The sequence below is a fragment of the Lampetra fluviatilis genome, chromosome 27 (assembly GCF_964198595.1).
Source record: "Lampetra fluviatilis chromosome 27, kcLamFluv1.1, whole genome shotgun sequence".
Classification (NCBI taxonomy): Eukaryota; Metazoa; Chordata; class Hyperoartia; order Petromyzontiformes; family Petromyzontidae; genus Lampetra; species Lampetra fluviatilis.
In genome coordinates, this window is record NC_136301.1 from 1,867,762 (window position 1) to 1,883,537 (window position 15,776).

Sequence of the window (15,776 nt, forward strand, 5' to 3'; positions counted from 1 at the left end):
GTGCTCCCCCCCCCTCCACCCCAGAGTGCGTGTAAGCGTCAGCACGGGGGAGACTAAGGTGGCCGGCCGTGGTGCTGGTTCACACCCCTTCCCCTCTCGTGCGCTGCCGCGGAGTCCCTCCGTAGGTGCTTTGGCACAGCAGTCTCGGTGTGCAGCGCGTGTGTGTGTGCGTGGCATCGCGTGTGGGTGCGTGGCATCGCGTGTGGGTGCATGGCATCGTGTGTGTGCGTGGCATCGTGTGTTTCATCTTGCTCGACTACCCACCACACACACTCTGCTCCAGCAACCAAAGCTTTCTATCGAAGCCCCTAGTCCACTTGTGCTCGGTGGTAGGTCACTCAATTCTCTGCTGACCCTGCAGTCTGGAACTCATCTCAAGAGCTTCCCTTTCTCCTCCGACTGCCTCGGTGTGAAACAAATATGCCCGCTGAGTCTGTCGTCTTTTGAGATGGCGGCCCGGTGGTGTAGCGGTTAAACGCACTGCCCCCTGCACCCGACCGACTATCAGCCACGGCTGACGTCCTTGGCAAATTAAATAAAAAGCACACTCTTTGGTTTTTTCGGTAAAGTCACGTAGGTAAAAAATAATTGTAATTGCGACGTTTCGGAGGCAACACAAGCTTCCGTCTTGTGTTGCCTCCGAAATGTCGTGATTTTTATTTTTTTTATTTTTAACCAACGTGACTTTACTGAAAAAACCAAAGAGTATGGACCCTTGCAGTCATGAAAACTTCAAATCTAGAATAAATGAGAAGCACTCTGGCTACTGCTCTCAACACCACCCCCACCACCTTCCCAGCGTTCACCAACCACTACTAACCAGCATAGTGAAGTCTGGTGGAACAACCCAGATAACCGACGCCGCTTGGAGAGGCAACTCTGGCAGTGGACAAGACCAAGGGGCCGGTCGTGATAATAAAAATGGGATGGAAAACCGTGCACGTGCAAGACTTGGGCGATGCTTCCCGACGCGCGTTTGTCGTTGCTGAAAAGCAGCAGCAGCAACAATAATAATAATTGTGCTCCACCTCAAGCCACACAACAAAACCACGACGCACCACTCCGCGCTAGGCCACGCCGCACGTCGTGATGTCATCGGAGAGCGAAGGAGCACATACTTCCACTTAGCATGAGTTTGTTTCTCCCAACCCTTGAGCAATGGAACTGGGTATTTGTAATACATTTTTAGTCGTGCCCTATTTTTTTCTTTTTATCAAATTTGGCTGAGGTAGTAGCAGGGGGTGACGATGGTGCCATTACCAACCCTGGTAACGCCGTGTTTTCCGTGCTTTCCCTGTGCCCCTGTGCCCCTGTGTGCGCGTGTCCAGCCTCCGGATCCAGTCTGGGCGCTGTGGGCGTGGCAACGTCCGGGGAGAGCGAATCGGAGGACTCGGACATGGGACGACTACAAGGTGCATCCCTGCTCACCTCCCAGTGTCCCTCCTCATCTGCTTATTGTAGTCTTGGCTTTGCCTAAACACGTGATGTGCTTTCATCGAAATTACAAATGTTTAAAAACTGCAACTTGTAAACGATACGACTGGGGCAGAGGCATGGTTATCATTCCTTTCGCTGTGTAACACTGTGTGGAAGCTGCCTGGTTTGTTGTTCCACGTAAAGTTCTGAGCTTTCTTGGCAATAATCAAGCCCTCTCTTTGTTTGCTTGTGAAACGTGAACCCCTTTAAACATGCACAGGATTGCCTGTGCATGTTTAACACATTCAGGCTGGCCTGCCAATGATCCATCCTGGGTTTTAACCAAACTGGCTTGTGTGAGGATCTCACAGATTCTCTGGAGTGAACTCCTCTGGCAGGCGAGGATGCGTTAGCTGCAGCCACCGCATGCCCAAGCAATTTCTGTTTGGCCGAATAGAGAGTGCTAGAGAAGAGAAGGTTTGATGGGGAATGGGAGGACTTTGTGGCGGGTGGAATTGCAGACAACCGTTACCAAAAAGTTGCTCGTAGGCAACCGCCCCCCTAGCAACAACCAAAGGTGGAGGAGCGCTGGGCAGTTAAAACACAGCAAGGGGTGGCACATTGTGGGAGGACAGGTGGTGAATATGCCAGTCATGTCAGACAGTTAATCTATAACACCTGGGTCTGTCCCACACGATCTATCAGCCTCAAAGTGCACCGAACATGGAGCTAGTGCTGTGGTGGCGTGACTGCCACTGAGTAGCGAATGTAGTTGTATTTATATAGTGTGTGTGTGTGTAATATATATATGTGTGTGTGTGTGTTGCACTCAGCTCTGCTGGAGGCCCGGGGGCTGCCCCCTCACCTTTTTGGCTCCCTGGGTCCGAGGATGCAGCAGCTGTTCCACCGAACCATCGGCACGGGCACCAGTGAGCAATGCGCGCACGTGCGCACACCCACACGCGTACACGCACACACACACGCGTACACGCACACACACACGCGTACACGCACACACACATACACAACGTGTGCAAGTTATCACGCACACACACGCACGTACGTATATCTGTCTGTTTTTGCGTATGTGTAAGTACGTGTGTATGTGCAAGTACGTGTGTATGTGCACGTGCGCGCACGCGCACGTGCGCGCGGTTGTGTAGCGGGTTAGTGTACTGCTCTACAAACCCGGTGACCCGAGTTCGATTCTCACTCAACACCGGTGACGAAAATCTGAACCGGTCTTGGACCTCTTCTAGGTCGACTCAGCCGCGAATGAGTACCTCATGCGGTGTGTTACAAGCAATCGCCACTAGGGAGACAAAGGCAGCCGTGCGTGGTGCTGGCCACACACCACCTCGTGTACCAAGCCGGCCTTCGTAGGCGCTACTCGCTTAACAGCGCTCGCCCCAACAGTCTGTTAAGACTCTGCGGGGGGGGGGGGTACCTTTGTCTTTTTTTTTATCTTGCTCAGGCTCCAAGGCGCAGCAGCTACTGCAGGGGCTGCAGTCGACGGGTGACGAGTCCCAGCAGCTGCAGGCCGTCATCGAGATGTGCCAGCTCCTCGTCATGGGCAACGAGGAGACGCTGGGTGGCTTCCCCGTCAAGAGCGTCGTTCCCGCGCTGGTACACAAAATGCGGGCGGCGGCATGGCGCGGGCAACTTCGTGGCACGGGCAGCGCCACGGTGGCTAGGAGATGTTAACTACCTCGCCTGGTATACAGGAGGTCATGGGTTCAATCGCGACCCGGACGCCTGCGGTATATTTGGAGTTTGCGTGTCTCTCATCATCATCATCACGATGGCTAGATGTTAACTACTTCGCCTGGTATACAGGAGGTCGTGGGGTCGATCCCGACCCTGACGCCTGCTGCTGTATATTTGGAGTTTGTGTGTCTCTCTCATCGTCATCATCATCATCATCAAGGTGGCTAGGAGATGTTAACTACCTCGCCTGGTGTACAGGAGGTCGTGGGGTCGATCCCGACCCTGACGCCTGCTGCTGTGTATTTTGAGTTTGCGTGTCTCTCTCTCTCTCCCCGTGGTCGCGTGGATTTTTCTCCGGGTACTGCGGTTTTTCCCTCCACATTTAGAATCAACATCACATGTTTAGAGTATTTGGCTACTGCTATGCGTTTCCACGCGATAAGCCACTTCGTTGAGCTATCATTTGTGATAGGCAGTGGCCCTTGCCTGGTAAAATAAAAACGTTACAGTGTGGGCAGCTATGATCATGCAGGTGTAACACTACACCTGAAACTCTAACTGGTACCGTTATCGTGACCCTTAACCCCTGAAGTCCACCCATGACCCTAATGCTTCTCCCCCCCCCTCTCTTCGGCTCCACAGATCAGCCTGCTGCAGATGGAGCACAACTTTGACATGGTGAGTGACGCTGGAAGCCGAGGGGAGTCGTGGTTTAGTGGCCGCGCGTGCATATAGGGGCCTGTGTGTCATGGGTGTTTGAACACGCATGTGCATCGTGACGGTGATTGTGTGTTGCTCGAGGAATGTACTTGTCCCTTGGACAGCGCGTTTGTATTTTATTAGTGTGTGTGTGCGTGCGCGCATTTGTGCGAAGACCGGTAGCGTAGTGGTCATCTTCTTGGTTCTTTCGGTAAAGTCACGTAGAAGGGAAATAATAAAATAAAAAAAATGTAACATGATAAAATACAATTCTCACGACGTTTCGACCACAACGCAAGCAGCCGTCCTCAGGTGAAGAAACAGGTCTGTCGGAAAGACAGCGTTCATTCATGCTTGCGTTGTGGCCGAAACGTCGTGATAATTGTATTTTATTATGTTTTATTTTTTTTATTTTATTATTTCCCTTCTACGTGACTTTACCGATAGAACCAAGAAGATGAATTCCTGCAGTCACGAAAGCTTTAAATCGAAATTTAGAGTAGTGGCCATCGCACTGCGCGACAAGCCCAACGACCCGAGTTCGATTCCTGCTCGCGGCCAACGGCGCTGACATATCTGAACCAGTCCTGGGCTTCCCCTAGGTCGACTCGGACTTAATTATTTCAGAATCTGGGGTGGTGTGTAAATAATCATCATTGGGGAGACGAAGGGGGCCAAGTGTGGTTCTCGCCGCCCCCTCGTGTGCTGCTGGACTTAAGAGGCCCTCGGCCAAAGTACTTTCATGTTTCGTTTGTTGTCCTTCCTGCCGCACCTCCAATTAGCACGGTTGGCTACGTACGGTGCAAAAGGAGTTCATCATGCATACACCACTTGCCTCTTCAGTCTGTTAAAGACAAGGGGGGCTGATGTCTGTGTTCGTTATTCATGTAGTTGTTTAACACGTAGGCTTTCGCGACCAATATCCATAATATAGGTTTGTATTCTCGTGTACGCGTGCATTCGTATAAAATGCCTTTATACGTGTACATATGTGTGTGCGCGCGTGTGCCTTTGTACGCGCGTTGTATTTTCTTAGTGTTTGTGTGTGCGCACATGTACGTGGGGAGCACCAGTGGAACAGTTCGCGCGTTGAGCTACGAACCCGCTGACCCGGGTTTGATTCCCACTCGTGGTCAACACGAGTGGCGATTTCTGCTCATTATCCACACGTGGCCAGGCAGCCGGGCGTGGTGCTAGCCATCCACCCCCTCGGGTGCCGTGCCGGCCTTAAGTGCTCGCTAACAGCACTTGCCCCAACAGTCCGTTAAGTCTACACGGGGGATTTTTGTGTTTGTGCGCGTGCGAGCAGATGAACCACGCGTGCCGTGCCCTCACGTACATGATGGAGGCTCTGCCGCGCTCGTCGGCGGTGGTGGTGGAGGCCGTGCCCGCACTGGTGGAGAAGGTAGGTGGCGGGCGGCAGAGGTGGCGGTGGGTGGGCACAGTTATTTGCGGTGATGGTGAAGTTGCACGCTCTTCCTTTTGCGGCTGCAGGTGTCAGTGGTGGTGGTAGTTTGTGCGGAGCGGTAGTGCAACGGTTAATGTGCCACGCTAGAAACCCAGGAACCCGAGTTCGATTCCCGTTTACAACCAACACCAGTGACGATTGTCTGAACCGGTTCTGGGCTTCCCCTAGATCGACTCAGCCCCAAATGAGTACCTGGTGGTGGGGTGTGTTAACGTTGCCACTCCGGCGACAGGTGGCCACCCACCCCCTCGTGTGCCGTGTCGGCCTTCATAGGTTCTCACAAGCAGCACTTGCCCCAACAATCTGTTAAGGCTATACAGAGGATCTTTGTCTTTGGCAGTTTTCCCACAGCACCTGGGTCTGTCCTGTGACCACCTGCCAGCGAGTCTTCGACACTTCACGTGACGGCCTCAAAGTGCACCTAGCCTGGCACAAGCACTGTGGTGACGTCACTGCCACTTGGTGGCGAATGGCAGCTGTGTTATCGCTGCGCTCCCCTGCCGCCTATATCAAGACCCTGTGCCATCAAGATCTTGACATCGTCGTCCACTAGAGGAGATCCGTTCATCGCGGTGTTAAACAAGGTGGCCGTGTGATACGGCTTGGATTATTTGTCTCGCCACTCAGGATCTTGTTGTTTGTTGGCAGTGAAGGTCGTGGTTGTTGTTACTCGTGGTAGTTATACGGTTGTGGTCGCTGTGGCTGTTACAGCTGCAGGTGATCCAGTGCATGGACGTGGCTGAACAGGCGCTCACCGCCCTCGAGATGCTGTCACGGAGACACAGCAAGGCCGTGCTGCAGGCTGTGAGGCCCTCACCCTCTCCTCACCACCACCTCCTCACCACCACCTGAAACCTATACACATCTCCGCACGCGTCCCCACCCACTTCGCACATCCTCGGCAACCAGAACACCTCCTCACCAACTCCTCACCAACTCCTCACCACCTCGGCACGCCTTCCCCTTGCACCTCCACAACACCTCACCAACTTACCTCCTCCCCACGTCACACCTCATATTCAAGGCATGCACGCCTGTGTGTGTGTATATGTGCCCACATTTGCATAGCAATACCTGCACATGTATGTTCACGTACCCGGCTGCCCATGTGTGTGTGTGTGTACCGTCACCTGTCTGACCTGCCCTGTGTGTATGCCCGTACGCGTGTGCTCACCTGCACGTCCGTGTGTGCATTTGTGCTCTCCCACCTGCCCGCGTGTGATCAGGGCGGCCTGGCAGCGAGCCTCCTCTACCTGGAGTTCTTCAGCATCAGCGCTCACCGCAACGCCCTCGCCATCGCCGCCAACTGCTGCCAGAGCGTCACCACGGACGACTTCCACCTCGTCTCCGACTCCCTGCCCCTTCTCTCCGCTCGCCTCTCCCACCAGGCATGTGGCGGCCTTTAGATTGAACTGCTCAGCCTGAGCTCTGAATACTTTGATGCGTGTATTGCCTCCGTGCTGTTGGCCTTTTGCCGTTTTCTGGTCTAACACTGGTGGTGAGACAAGCCCATTAAGAAGAAGGCTGTCTTTGGTGTAGGCCAGTCAAGTTTCAAAGACGGTGCATATATTATCTATCGGAGCACATTTGTTTGCATGTCCACCACAAATACGTGTGGTTAATGCAGACTTGACGCCTTGAGAAAGGTTTCTATTTGGTGTTTGAACATCTTAACTGTTTTATTGCCAGAAAGCGGAACACCTATTATTATTTCATCATGCAAACTGCACACTGAAATCGCTCCATTCTGGAGTCTAGCCCAGAAGTTTCTCGCTGTGAGCCAAGAGCGTTACCGCTGCGTCACCCTGCCGCCCATATCAAGACGCTATTACATCAAGATCCCGATGTAATATTTGCTCAATTGCTGCCGTATTTGCGTCGAGTATTTACGCTGAATCATTAAGAATCCTAAACGTGGTCTGGTGCCACTTGTAAACCACACCGGGAGATTCCGACCACAGGAAGCATCAAATAATCCGTAAACAACCATTCCGGTGCGGTGGAAGCAAATGGAAAGGTCGAAATGAAGGAGTTATTGGTGTGTTAATACCCAGAAGGCCATGGTGGGTGTTGTTTGTTGTTATGTGTTGATAGGGATAGGTGGTGGTGGTGGAGATGGTTGTTGAGTGTTGTTGTTGTTGTTGTGTGTTTGTTTCAGGATAAGAAGTCTGTGGAAAGCGCTTGCCTCTGCTTCACCCGCCTCGTCGACAACTTCCAGCACGACGAGGTGCGGGCGTTCCCCACCCCCCAAATTTACACCCACATGCTTCCTGCCCTCCTCACTCACCCAGTCATCCACCCACCCTCCTACTCACTCGCCCACTTGTCAGCTCCCTGATCCATTCACCCGATCGCCCGCTGCGCTGCTAACCTGCTCACTCGCTCGTCCGCTTATCCACCCACCCACTCAACCCACGCTAAACCATACCTACCTTCCTTCTCTCCGCTCGTGCACACAATCACCGCGTGTGCGTGCAGGCCCTGTTGCAGCAGGTGGCCGCGCACGAGCTGCTGACGAACGTGCAGCAGCTGCTGGTGATGTCGCCGCCGGTGCTGAGCTCGGGGATGTTCATCATGGTGGTGCGCATGCTCGCCGTCGTGTGCGGCCACTGCCCACAGCTCGCAGCGCGGCTCATGCGCCAGAGTGAGTGCGCGGCACGCACGCACGCACTTACACATACGTCAAACCGCACACACGTCAATGAGCGTTCACACAGCTCACAGCACGGCGTGTTGCACCAGAGTGAGTCCGAGGCACGCGCACACACGCACGTACTCTCACACACGTACTCGGGCGTACACGCAGCTCGCAGTGCTGCTTGTGCGCCAAAGTGGACCACTCGCATCCACACGCCTGTACACGCGCTGCGGCACGAACCCGGTGACCCGAGTTCCATTTCCGCTCACAGCCAACACCAGTGACTGGTGATCTGAAGCAGTCCGTGGCCTCCCCTAGGTCGTGTAAGAACAGCGCTGGGGAGACGAAGGCTGTGATGGTGTTGGCCACCCCCCCACCCCCTTGTGTGCCGTACCGGCCTTCATTTGTACAAGTGCATGCGTGTGCGCTATTTCATCTCGGTCAAACAACCAAATGGCATTTGGATCTGTCCTGTGACCTCCTTCCAGCAAACCTTCGACACTTTACGTGGCCTCAAATTGCACTTAGCCTAGCACGAGTGCCGTAGCGACAGCGCTGCCACTTAATGGCGAATGGTGGTTGTTGTCTTTGCCTGTGTGAGTCCGTATAGTAGCGTGTGCGTCTGCTAATGCGTGTGTGTGTGCCTATATTTAGACATCGCTGAGACTCTGAGCTTCCTGCTGTGTGGGACGTCGGACAGCAGCAACCAGGAGACGATCGAGCTGGTGGCTCGCAGCCCCCAGGAGCTCTACGAGCTCACCTCGCTCATCTGGTGAGTGGCCCTGCCGTGGACACGCTGGCCCCTGCCATGGGAATGTGGAAGTGTGTGTGTGTGTGTGCCGTAGCGAGCTGATGCCGTGTGTACCTGTCTGCGGGTACCATGTGTGTGTGCCATAGCAAGCTGATGCCGTGTGTGCACTGTCGCGAGCTGATGCCACGTGTGAATTGGTGCTGTGTGTGTACCGTCTGTTTGCCGTGCGAGCTGATGCTGTGTGTGTTTACTGTTTGAGTGCCCTAGTGAGCTGATGCCCTGTATGTATGTCGAAGTTCTTTCGCACCGTACGTAGCCAACAGTGCTAATCAGAGGTGTGTGCGTGTACCGTGTGTGTGTGTGCTGTAGCGAGCTCATGCCATGTGTTTGTGTGTGTACTGTGTGTATGTGCCGTAGCAAGCCGATTCTGTGTGTACCCGCGTTTGTGTGCTTTAGCAAGCTGATGCAATGTGTTTGTGTGTGTGAAATTGCAATTAGCTGATGCCATGTGTGTGTGTGCACGCCGTAGCAAGCTGATGCCACGTATGTGTGTGTGTGTCTCGTAGCGAGCTGATGCCATGCTTGCCGCGGGACGGTATCTTCGGCGTGGACGCGATGCTGAAGAAGGGCGGGGCGCACACGCCGGACGCGTCCTCCTGGCAGTGGAGGGACGACCGCGGCGCGTGGCACGCCTACTCGCACATCGACTGCCGCATCATCGAGGTGACGGCGCTGTTAATACAACCCCCAACGAAACCACCGGTCAAAGATCTGTCCACACAGGAGGCGTGGTGTTGCCCAAAGGGGGTGTGTCTTTTAATTTCATTGCCAGTCGATCCATGGATCGAGTAATCCCATTGGTTAGTATATCGTCATGTGACACGCCCCCTTCTTTTTGATTGGCTAATATCTGCATGATCGGTGATTCTGATTGTATCAAAGCGGCGTCTCGGCGCACGAGCAAGAAGAGAGAGAGAGGAGGGCTTAAGTGCTCCGAGGAGTTAAGCGCGACATCCATTAAAACTCTTTCCCGGGTGATAGAACGTGGGGTTTAAATGGTTTAAGCTTGAAACCTAAGCAAGGGATTCAACTCGCTTGGGGTGTAAGTGTGAGCCGGGCGTCCCCTGTATCACGTGATCGTTTGCGTGTGTTTACTGTGCATTCGTTTGTGCATTTCCTTGCTAATTGACATCATCTGGCCACGTTGGCGAGGTGTTAACTACCTCGCGTGTTATGTAGGAGGTTGGAGGTTTGATCCCAAATCTGACGCCTGCTGTATATTTGGAGTTTGCATGTCTCTGTCGATCCTGTTGTCGCGTGGATTTTTGTCCGGGTCCTCCGTTTGTTCCCTCCACATTTGTTCCCTGCACATCAACATGCATTTAGAGTATTTGGCTGCTATACATTTCTACGTGATAAGCCACTTCGTTGAGCTATCATTTGCGGCCATGTCACTGCTGAAAAAGAGCAATATATCTCGGTAGCCCTGAACCGGTAAATGAAATGGTTCAGTTCGTTAATGAATTGCTGTGTCCACCCTCTCCCGTCCCCCCCCCCCGGTCACGGGCGGCCAGGCTGCCCACGTGTCGGGCGAGGACGAGATCAGCCTGTCCACGCTAGGCCGCGTCTACACCATCGACTTCAACTCCATGCAACAAATCAACGAGGACACCGGCACCGCACGTCCCATTCAGCGCAAGCCCAACCCCCTCGCGCCCGGTGAGCACCAGAGGTCGCAAACAGGTTTTGATTCCTTACCCGTACCCGGCCGCACTAGGGTCGCAAATGGGTACCCGTACCTGTACCCGGCCGGGTACGGGTACCCGTTCCCTACCCGTACCCTACCCGAAATGAGTGACAAACGGTTACTCACCAGTGACTCACGGCCTACCCGTATCCAGCCACACCAGGGTCGCACACGGCTACCCGTACTCGGCCGGGTAGCCGGGTATCGGGTAGGGTACGGGTATCGGGTACCCTGTTGCGACCTCTGGTGAACACCCACCCCCCTGCCGCCACCCCGCCACCCCCCCCCCCGTGTGCTCTATCCACTGCTGGCTAAAGGCCTTCCCGGGCCGCAACCATCTCTCTCGCCATCTCGCGATGCAACATTCCATCGAGCCTCGTGCACTCAAGCTGATTTCATTGCTCCGTCTCTGCCTACGTTAGTGTGACTGTGTGTATGTTGAACTTCTTTCGCACTGCACATAACCAATTGTGCTAAACGGAGGTGTGGGGGAAGAGAACAATAACCTACACACAAAAAGGAGTTCTAAAGAAATTAGTTTTCAATCTAGTTGATTTCCTAATATCGGAAAGAAGAGTGTTCCAGACGGCCGCAGAAGCGCATCTGAAAGCGCCGTGTGACGCGGTGGCCGTCTTTGTTCGATGGCCAGGCAAAAGCCGCTGCTGCTGCTGCGAAGATGAGCGGAGTTCACGTGGTGATGGTTTGTGCTCGTTGATGAGATCAGCAAAGGTTTTTGTGTGCTTCGTTTGTGGCAAGCACTTTGTGTGTCATGTGGCCAAGCCGCTTCTGAAAAGAGCTATGGAGCTCAGTGAGCCTTTAAAAAAAAATGTATATTACACCAAACACACTTGCACATACTCTCACACACATACACCCTCGCTCACAAACACACATACAGACACAAACACAGTCAACGCTGCTGTCCTATGTATATAGAGACATTGAGCAATGGGCACTTCCAATTTATATCCTGTTTAGCTACACTGAATATTTACATACCATATACTCGACAAAGCTCACTGGAATATATATTGTTGTACATGTCATTCGTAGTATATTTGTGAGTTCATTCATCCCATGCATATACGCACAGATTGTTATTTGGATTATTGTTAGTGTTATTTGGTTGTAATTTGGATTCGTTCGGATATTTAATGATTTTTTTTTTCTTTCAAATGTTTGTTTATTTGTTGGTAATTCGATTGCAATGTTCTGGAGCTGAGAACTTCAGCATTTCGCTGCACCCGCTATAACATCATCTTCACTGTGCATGCGATCAATGAACTACGATTGATTGATACATCTCCCCGTCTAGGCGCGACGCGGCTGAGTGCGGCGGGCGGCTTGGAGCCGCGTCCCGCGGACGATGCGCGCACGGCGCTCATGCGCACGGAGCCGGCGCTCGCCAAGAACTTTGTGCGCACGCTGTTCGGGGTCCTCTACGAGGCCTACAGCTCGTCGGCCGGCCCCGCCGTGCGCCACAAGTGCCTGCGCGCCATCCTCCGCATCGTCTACTTCGCGGAGGCGGAGCTCCTCGTTGACGTGCTCAAGAACCAGGCCGTGTCCAGGTGCGCGGGCGCCAGGGGCAGAGGCGGCGGGGGCGGGGGGAGACTGGTGGGAGATGATTGTGGTGGTGGTGGTGGTGTCGGGAGCGAAGGCTGAGGTGGTGGATCGAGAGTGGGTGGTGGTGGTGGTGGTGATAATGTGTGGTGCTGGCCACCCATCCTCTCGTGTGCCATGCCAGCCTTCATCGGTGCGGCTACTTGCTCACAGCACTTGCCCCAACAGCCTGTGTGAGCTACACGGGGGGACCTTTGTCTTTTGACCTTTGGTAATGTTAGCAGTGGAAGCTAAACTATTTAAACTAAAACTATTTTTATTTTAGCAGGTAAAGCTGACTAAGTTCTATCGCACTTTTTCAGAAGTGACCTGGCCACAAATGATGGCTCATTGAAGTGGCTTATGTGGAAATTCATAGCAGCCAAATACTCTAAACGCATGTTGATTCTAAATGTGGATCGGGGTCGAACCCACGACCTCCTGTATACCAGGCGAGGTAGTTAACATCTCCTAGCCACCGAGGTGTGGTCGTGTCGCACCTCCCCATGTCTGATCGTGCGTCGCGTCTCGACCCCGCAGCCACATCGCGTCGATGCTGTCGAGCCAGGACCTGAAGGTGGTGGTGGGCGCGCTGCAGATGGCCGAGATCCTCATGCAGAAGCTGCCGGACATATTCCACATTTACTTCAGGAGGGAAGGTGAGGGAGGCCCTATAACCCCACCCCCTCCCAACCACCTCGCCACTGCCCAACGCCAGCGGTCACCAGAGAGAGTTGACAGTCGACCTCTTTGGCGTTCTATTTCCCGCGGTTAGTTTCGTCCGCCAAATCCTGTAACGGTTGAGCTAACGGTGTCGTGATGCTGAACGTTACGAGGTGATGAGCGCTGCATTTCCTAGTGTTCGGAGAACAGTCCGTGGAAGTAGACGTCGCAGAACTTTCATTTGAAATTTGCTTCTTGTTACCGATCGTGCACAGTGGGGTCAGCGGAACGTTCCGCCCGTCCATGTCACGTAGAGCGCCGTGCGTCGCGTTATGGTCAAAATCGGTCATTGTAATTCTCTCGGCTGGAAATTACAAAAATTAAGTGCAGAACCAATAAACAAGGTTGTATTTAATCACCGGCATCTTCCTGGATTCAAACCTAGGTTCTCAGTGGTGCCAGATCTCTGATCCACCTGGCCACCCACAAAGATATATTTAACTTCTTCTTGGTTCTTTCGGTAAAGTCACGTAGAATGGAAATAAGTAGACAGAGTCTGAATGTCTACTCGACAGACCTGCTCTCCACCTGAGGACGGCTGCTTGCGTTGTGGCCGAAACGTCGTGAGAATTATTTTATTATGTTTTATTTTTATTATTTCCATTCTACGTGACTTTACCGAAAGAACCAAGAAGATGAATCTCTGCAGCTTTAAATCGAGATCTATTTAAATCAATCGGCTTAAGCATAGTTACACTACCAATCTCATCGTGACCATCCTGCCGCCCCCGCCGTGTCTCCGTGCCCAGGTGTGATGCACCAGGTGAAGACGCTGTCAGAGTCGGACTCTGCGCTGGCCAGCCCGCAGAAGGACGCGGGGAACCTGGCGATCGGCGTGGGGCTGGGGCTGGGGGCCCCCCACGCCTCGGCGGTTGGTGGGGGGCACACCCCCTCCCCCATTTCGGCGTGCGCCTCGGCCGGCACGCCGAGCCCGTCGTCCGACACGCACACGCCCAGCTTCCACACGACCAGCACCGACGACTCGCTCGACTACGCCACGCAGGGGTGCGCGCTTGCTCGCCCGGACCCTCGCTCTTCTTGCACGCTCGCTTGCTCGCTCGACCGTTTACTTGCTCGCCCGTTTAATCCCTCGCTCACTCCTATAGCGGCTCGCCCGCTTGCCAAATCGCTCGCTCGGCTACACATCCGGCGAATCGCTGGCTCCATCCCTCGCCGACTTGCGTTGTCATGTGCGTGCGGTGCAGACGGCTGAGTGACGTGCTGAAGCGCAAGCGTCTGCCCAAGAGAACGACGCGGAGAACCAAGTACTCGCCCACGCGGGAGGAGGGACAGAGGGATGCCTCTGGTAACCGCTGCGCTCCCGCTCGCCCGCCCACTTGGTTTACCCACCCGCTTACTCGCTCTTGCTCACCCGCTCCCCCATTCGACCCTCACTTGACCCCCCCCGATAACCTCTCCGATGACCCCCACAGCCAAGAGCCCGACGGCTTCGACCTCTCCCAAGTCGTTCTTCGGGAGCCTCAACCCGAGCCGCTGGGGTCGATCGGCGGGGCACGCCGCCCAGTCCTCGGCCTCCTCCTCGTCCTCCTCGTCGCACACTCACCCCGTGCCCTCGTCCTCCTCCACCTCGTCCTCCTCCTCGCACCTCCTCCACGGGGTGGCTGCCCCCACCCCTGCGGGGCTGGGGGTCGCCAACCAGGGGGGCGGGGCCGGGGGAGTGGGCGCGGAGGGGCTGAGGCTGCAGGGGATCGTGCGGGGAGGGGCGCACCGGGAGGCGGCGCACACGAATCGGTGTGTGCCACGCCCACACCGTGCACGCACCGAATCCACACACGCACGTCACGCACACGACACACACGACACACACCAAACGGTGTGTCCCACGCCACTGTGTGGTTACCGTGTGCATGTGCCCTCGTGTGTTCCCAGGGATAAGATCCGCGCGTGGATAAAGGAGCAGGCCGGCCGCTTCCTGCAGCGCTACTTCAGCTCCGACCCGCCCAGCGACAGCGCCACTCCGGCCCTCGGGGTGCTGCAGCGCCTGTGCCACGCGGCACACAACCTCAACTCGCAGGTGCGGCCGCAACACCGTCACTACCACCGCCACTACCGCCACAACCACCACCAACAATCAACGCCACTACCACTGCCACAACCACCGCCACGATTACCGCCACTACCACCACCAACAATCAACGCCACAACCACTGCCACAACCACCGCCACGATTATCGCCACTACCACGATGACCACCGCCACTACCACCACAACCACCGCCACTACCATGGCGACAAACACCGCCACTACCACCAGAATCACTGCCACTACCACCGCCAACAAACACCGCCACGATCAACGGCATTACCTCCGCCACTACTAACACCACTAGAAACGCCACAACTAGCACCTCCAACATCAATGCTACCACCATCAACAACATTCCATTCCACCACCACTCCCACAACAATCACTCCTAAAATTACTTGCCACCATTACCATCGCCATCAAACGATTATTGATCTATAAAGCTCTTTTTCACAGATGTCCAGTCGATGCACGCGCACACTTAAATACACGCGCACGCCCTAACCGCCACGCCTGCCTGTGTGTCTGTCCGTCCACGTGTGCAGCCGGACGGGGGCCTGCACTGCCTGCAAGAGATGCGCTGCATCGTGCTCGACTCGGACGTGTCGTCGTTTGAGATCCAGCACAGCGGCACCGTCTCCAAGCTGCTGCACTACCTGAGTGGGCCCGGCGAATGCCGCCACGCCCGCAGCCGCCGCTTTCTGCACGTCTTCATGGGCTGCCCGGTAAAACGAACCTGCCTCCCGGCGCTCCCCCACCCTCCCCGCGGCTGATCTCGGCAAGGAGCGCAAACCATCGCCACGCGAACTCCGGTCTTCCTCGCAAGTGGGGGGATGTTTGGCTAGCCATCGAACAAAGACGGTCACCGCATTGCGCGGCGCTTTCGAATGCGTTTTTGCGTCCGTCTGGAACGCGCTCTTCCTTCGGATATTAGGAAACCACTGGAGCTATGCACTTTTAAATCATCTAAATTGAAAAGTAA

At 54.7% G+C, this 15,776-nt stretch overlaps 1 protein-coding gene across 1 annotated transcript in view; it reads left to right on the forward strand.

Annotated features, from left to right (window-relative positions):
- TRIP12 (thyroid hormone receptor interactor 12) overlaps positions 1–15,776 on the forward strand; it is a 50,408-nt gene that overhangs the window by 19,604 nt on the left and 15,028 nt on the right. Inside the window, exons 12-30 of the mRNA XM_078869008.1 lie at positions 1,329–1,412; positions 2,250–2,345; positions 2,891–3,042; positions 3,766–3,801; positions 5,132–5,227; positions 6,002–6,094; positions 6,517–6,678; positions 7,449–7,517; positions 7,769–7,934; positions 8,583–8,700; positions 9,246–9,402; positions 10,254–10,398; positions 11,742–11,994; positions 12,566–12,684; positions 13,498–13,753; positions 13,954–14,054; positions 14,182–14,500; positions 14,639–14,783; positions 15,340–15,519. Coding sequence (XP_078725134.1) covers positions 1,329–1,412; positions 2,250–2,345; positions 2,891–3,042; positions 3,766–3,801; positions 5,132–5,227; positions 6,002–6,094; positions 6,517–6,678; positions 7,449–7,517; positions 7,769–7,934; positions 8,583–8,700; positions 9,246–9,402; positions 10,254–10,398; positions 11,742–11,994; positions 12,566–12,684; positions 13,498–13,753; positions 13,954–14,054; positions 14,182–14,500; positions 14,639–14,783; positions 15,340–15,519 — 2,747 coding nt within the window. The remainder of the gene's footprint in view (positions 1–1,328; positions 1,413–2,249; positions 2,346–2,890; positions 3,043–3,765; positions 3,802–5,131; positions 5,228–6,001; positions 6,095–6,516; positions 6,679–7,448; positions 7,518–7,768; positions 7,935–8,582; positions 8,701–9,245; positions 9,403–10,253; positions 10,399–11,741; positions 11,995–12,565; positions 12,685–13,497; positions 13,754–13,953; positions 14,055–14,181; positions 14,501–14,638; positions 14,784–15,339; positions 15,520–15,776) is intronic.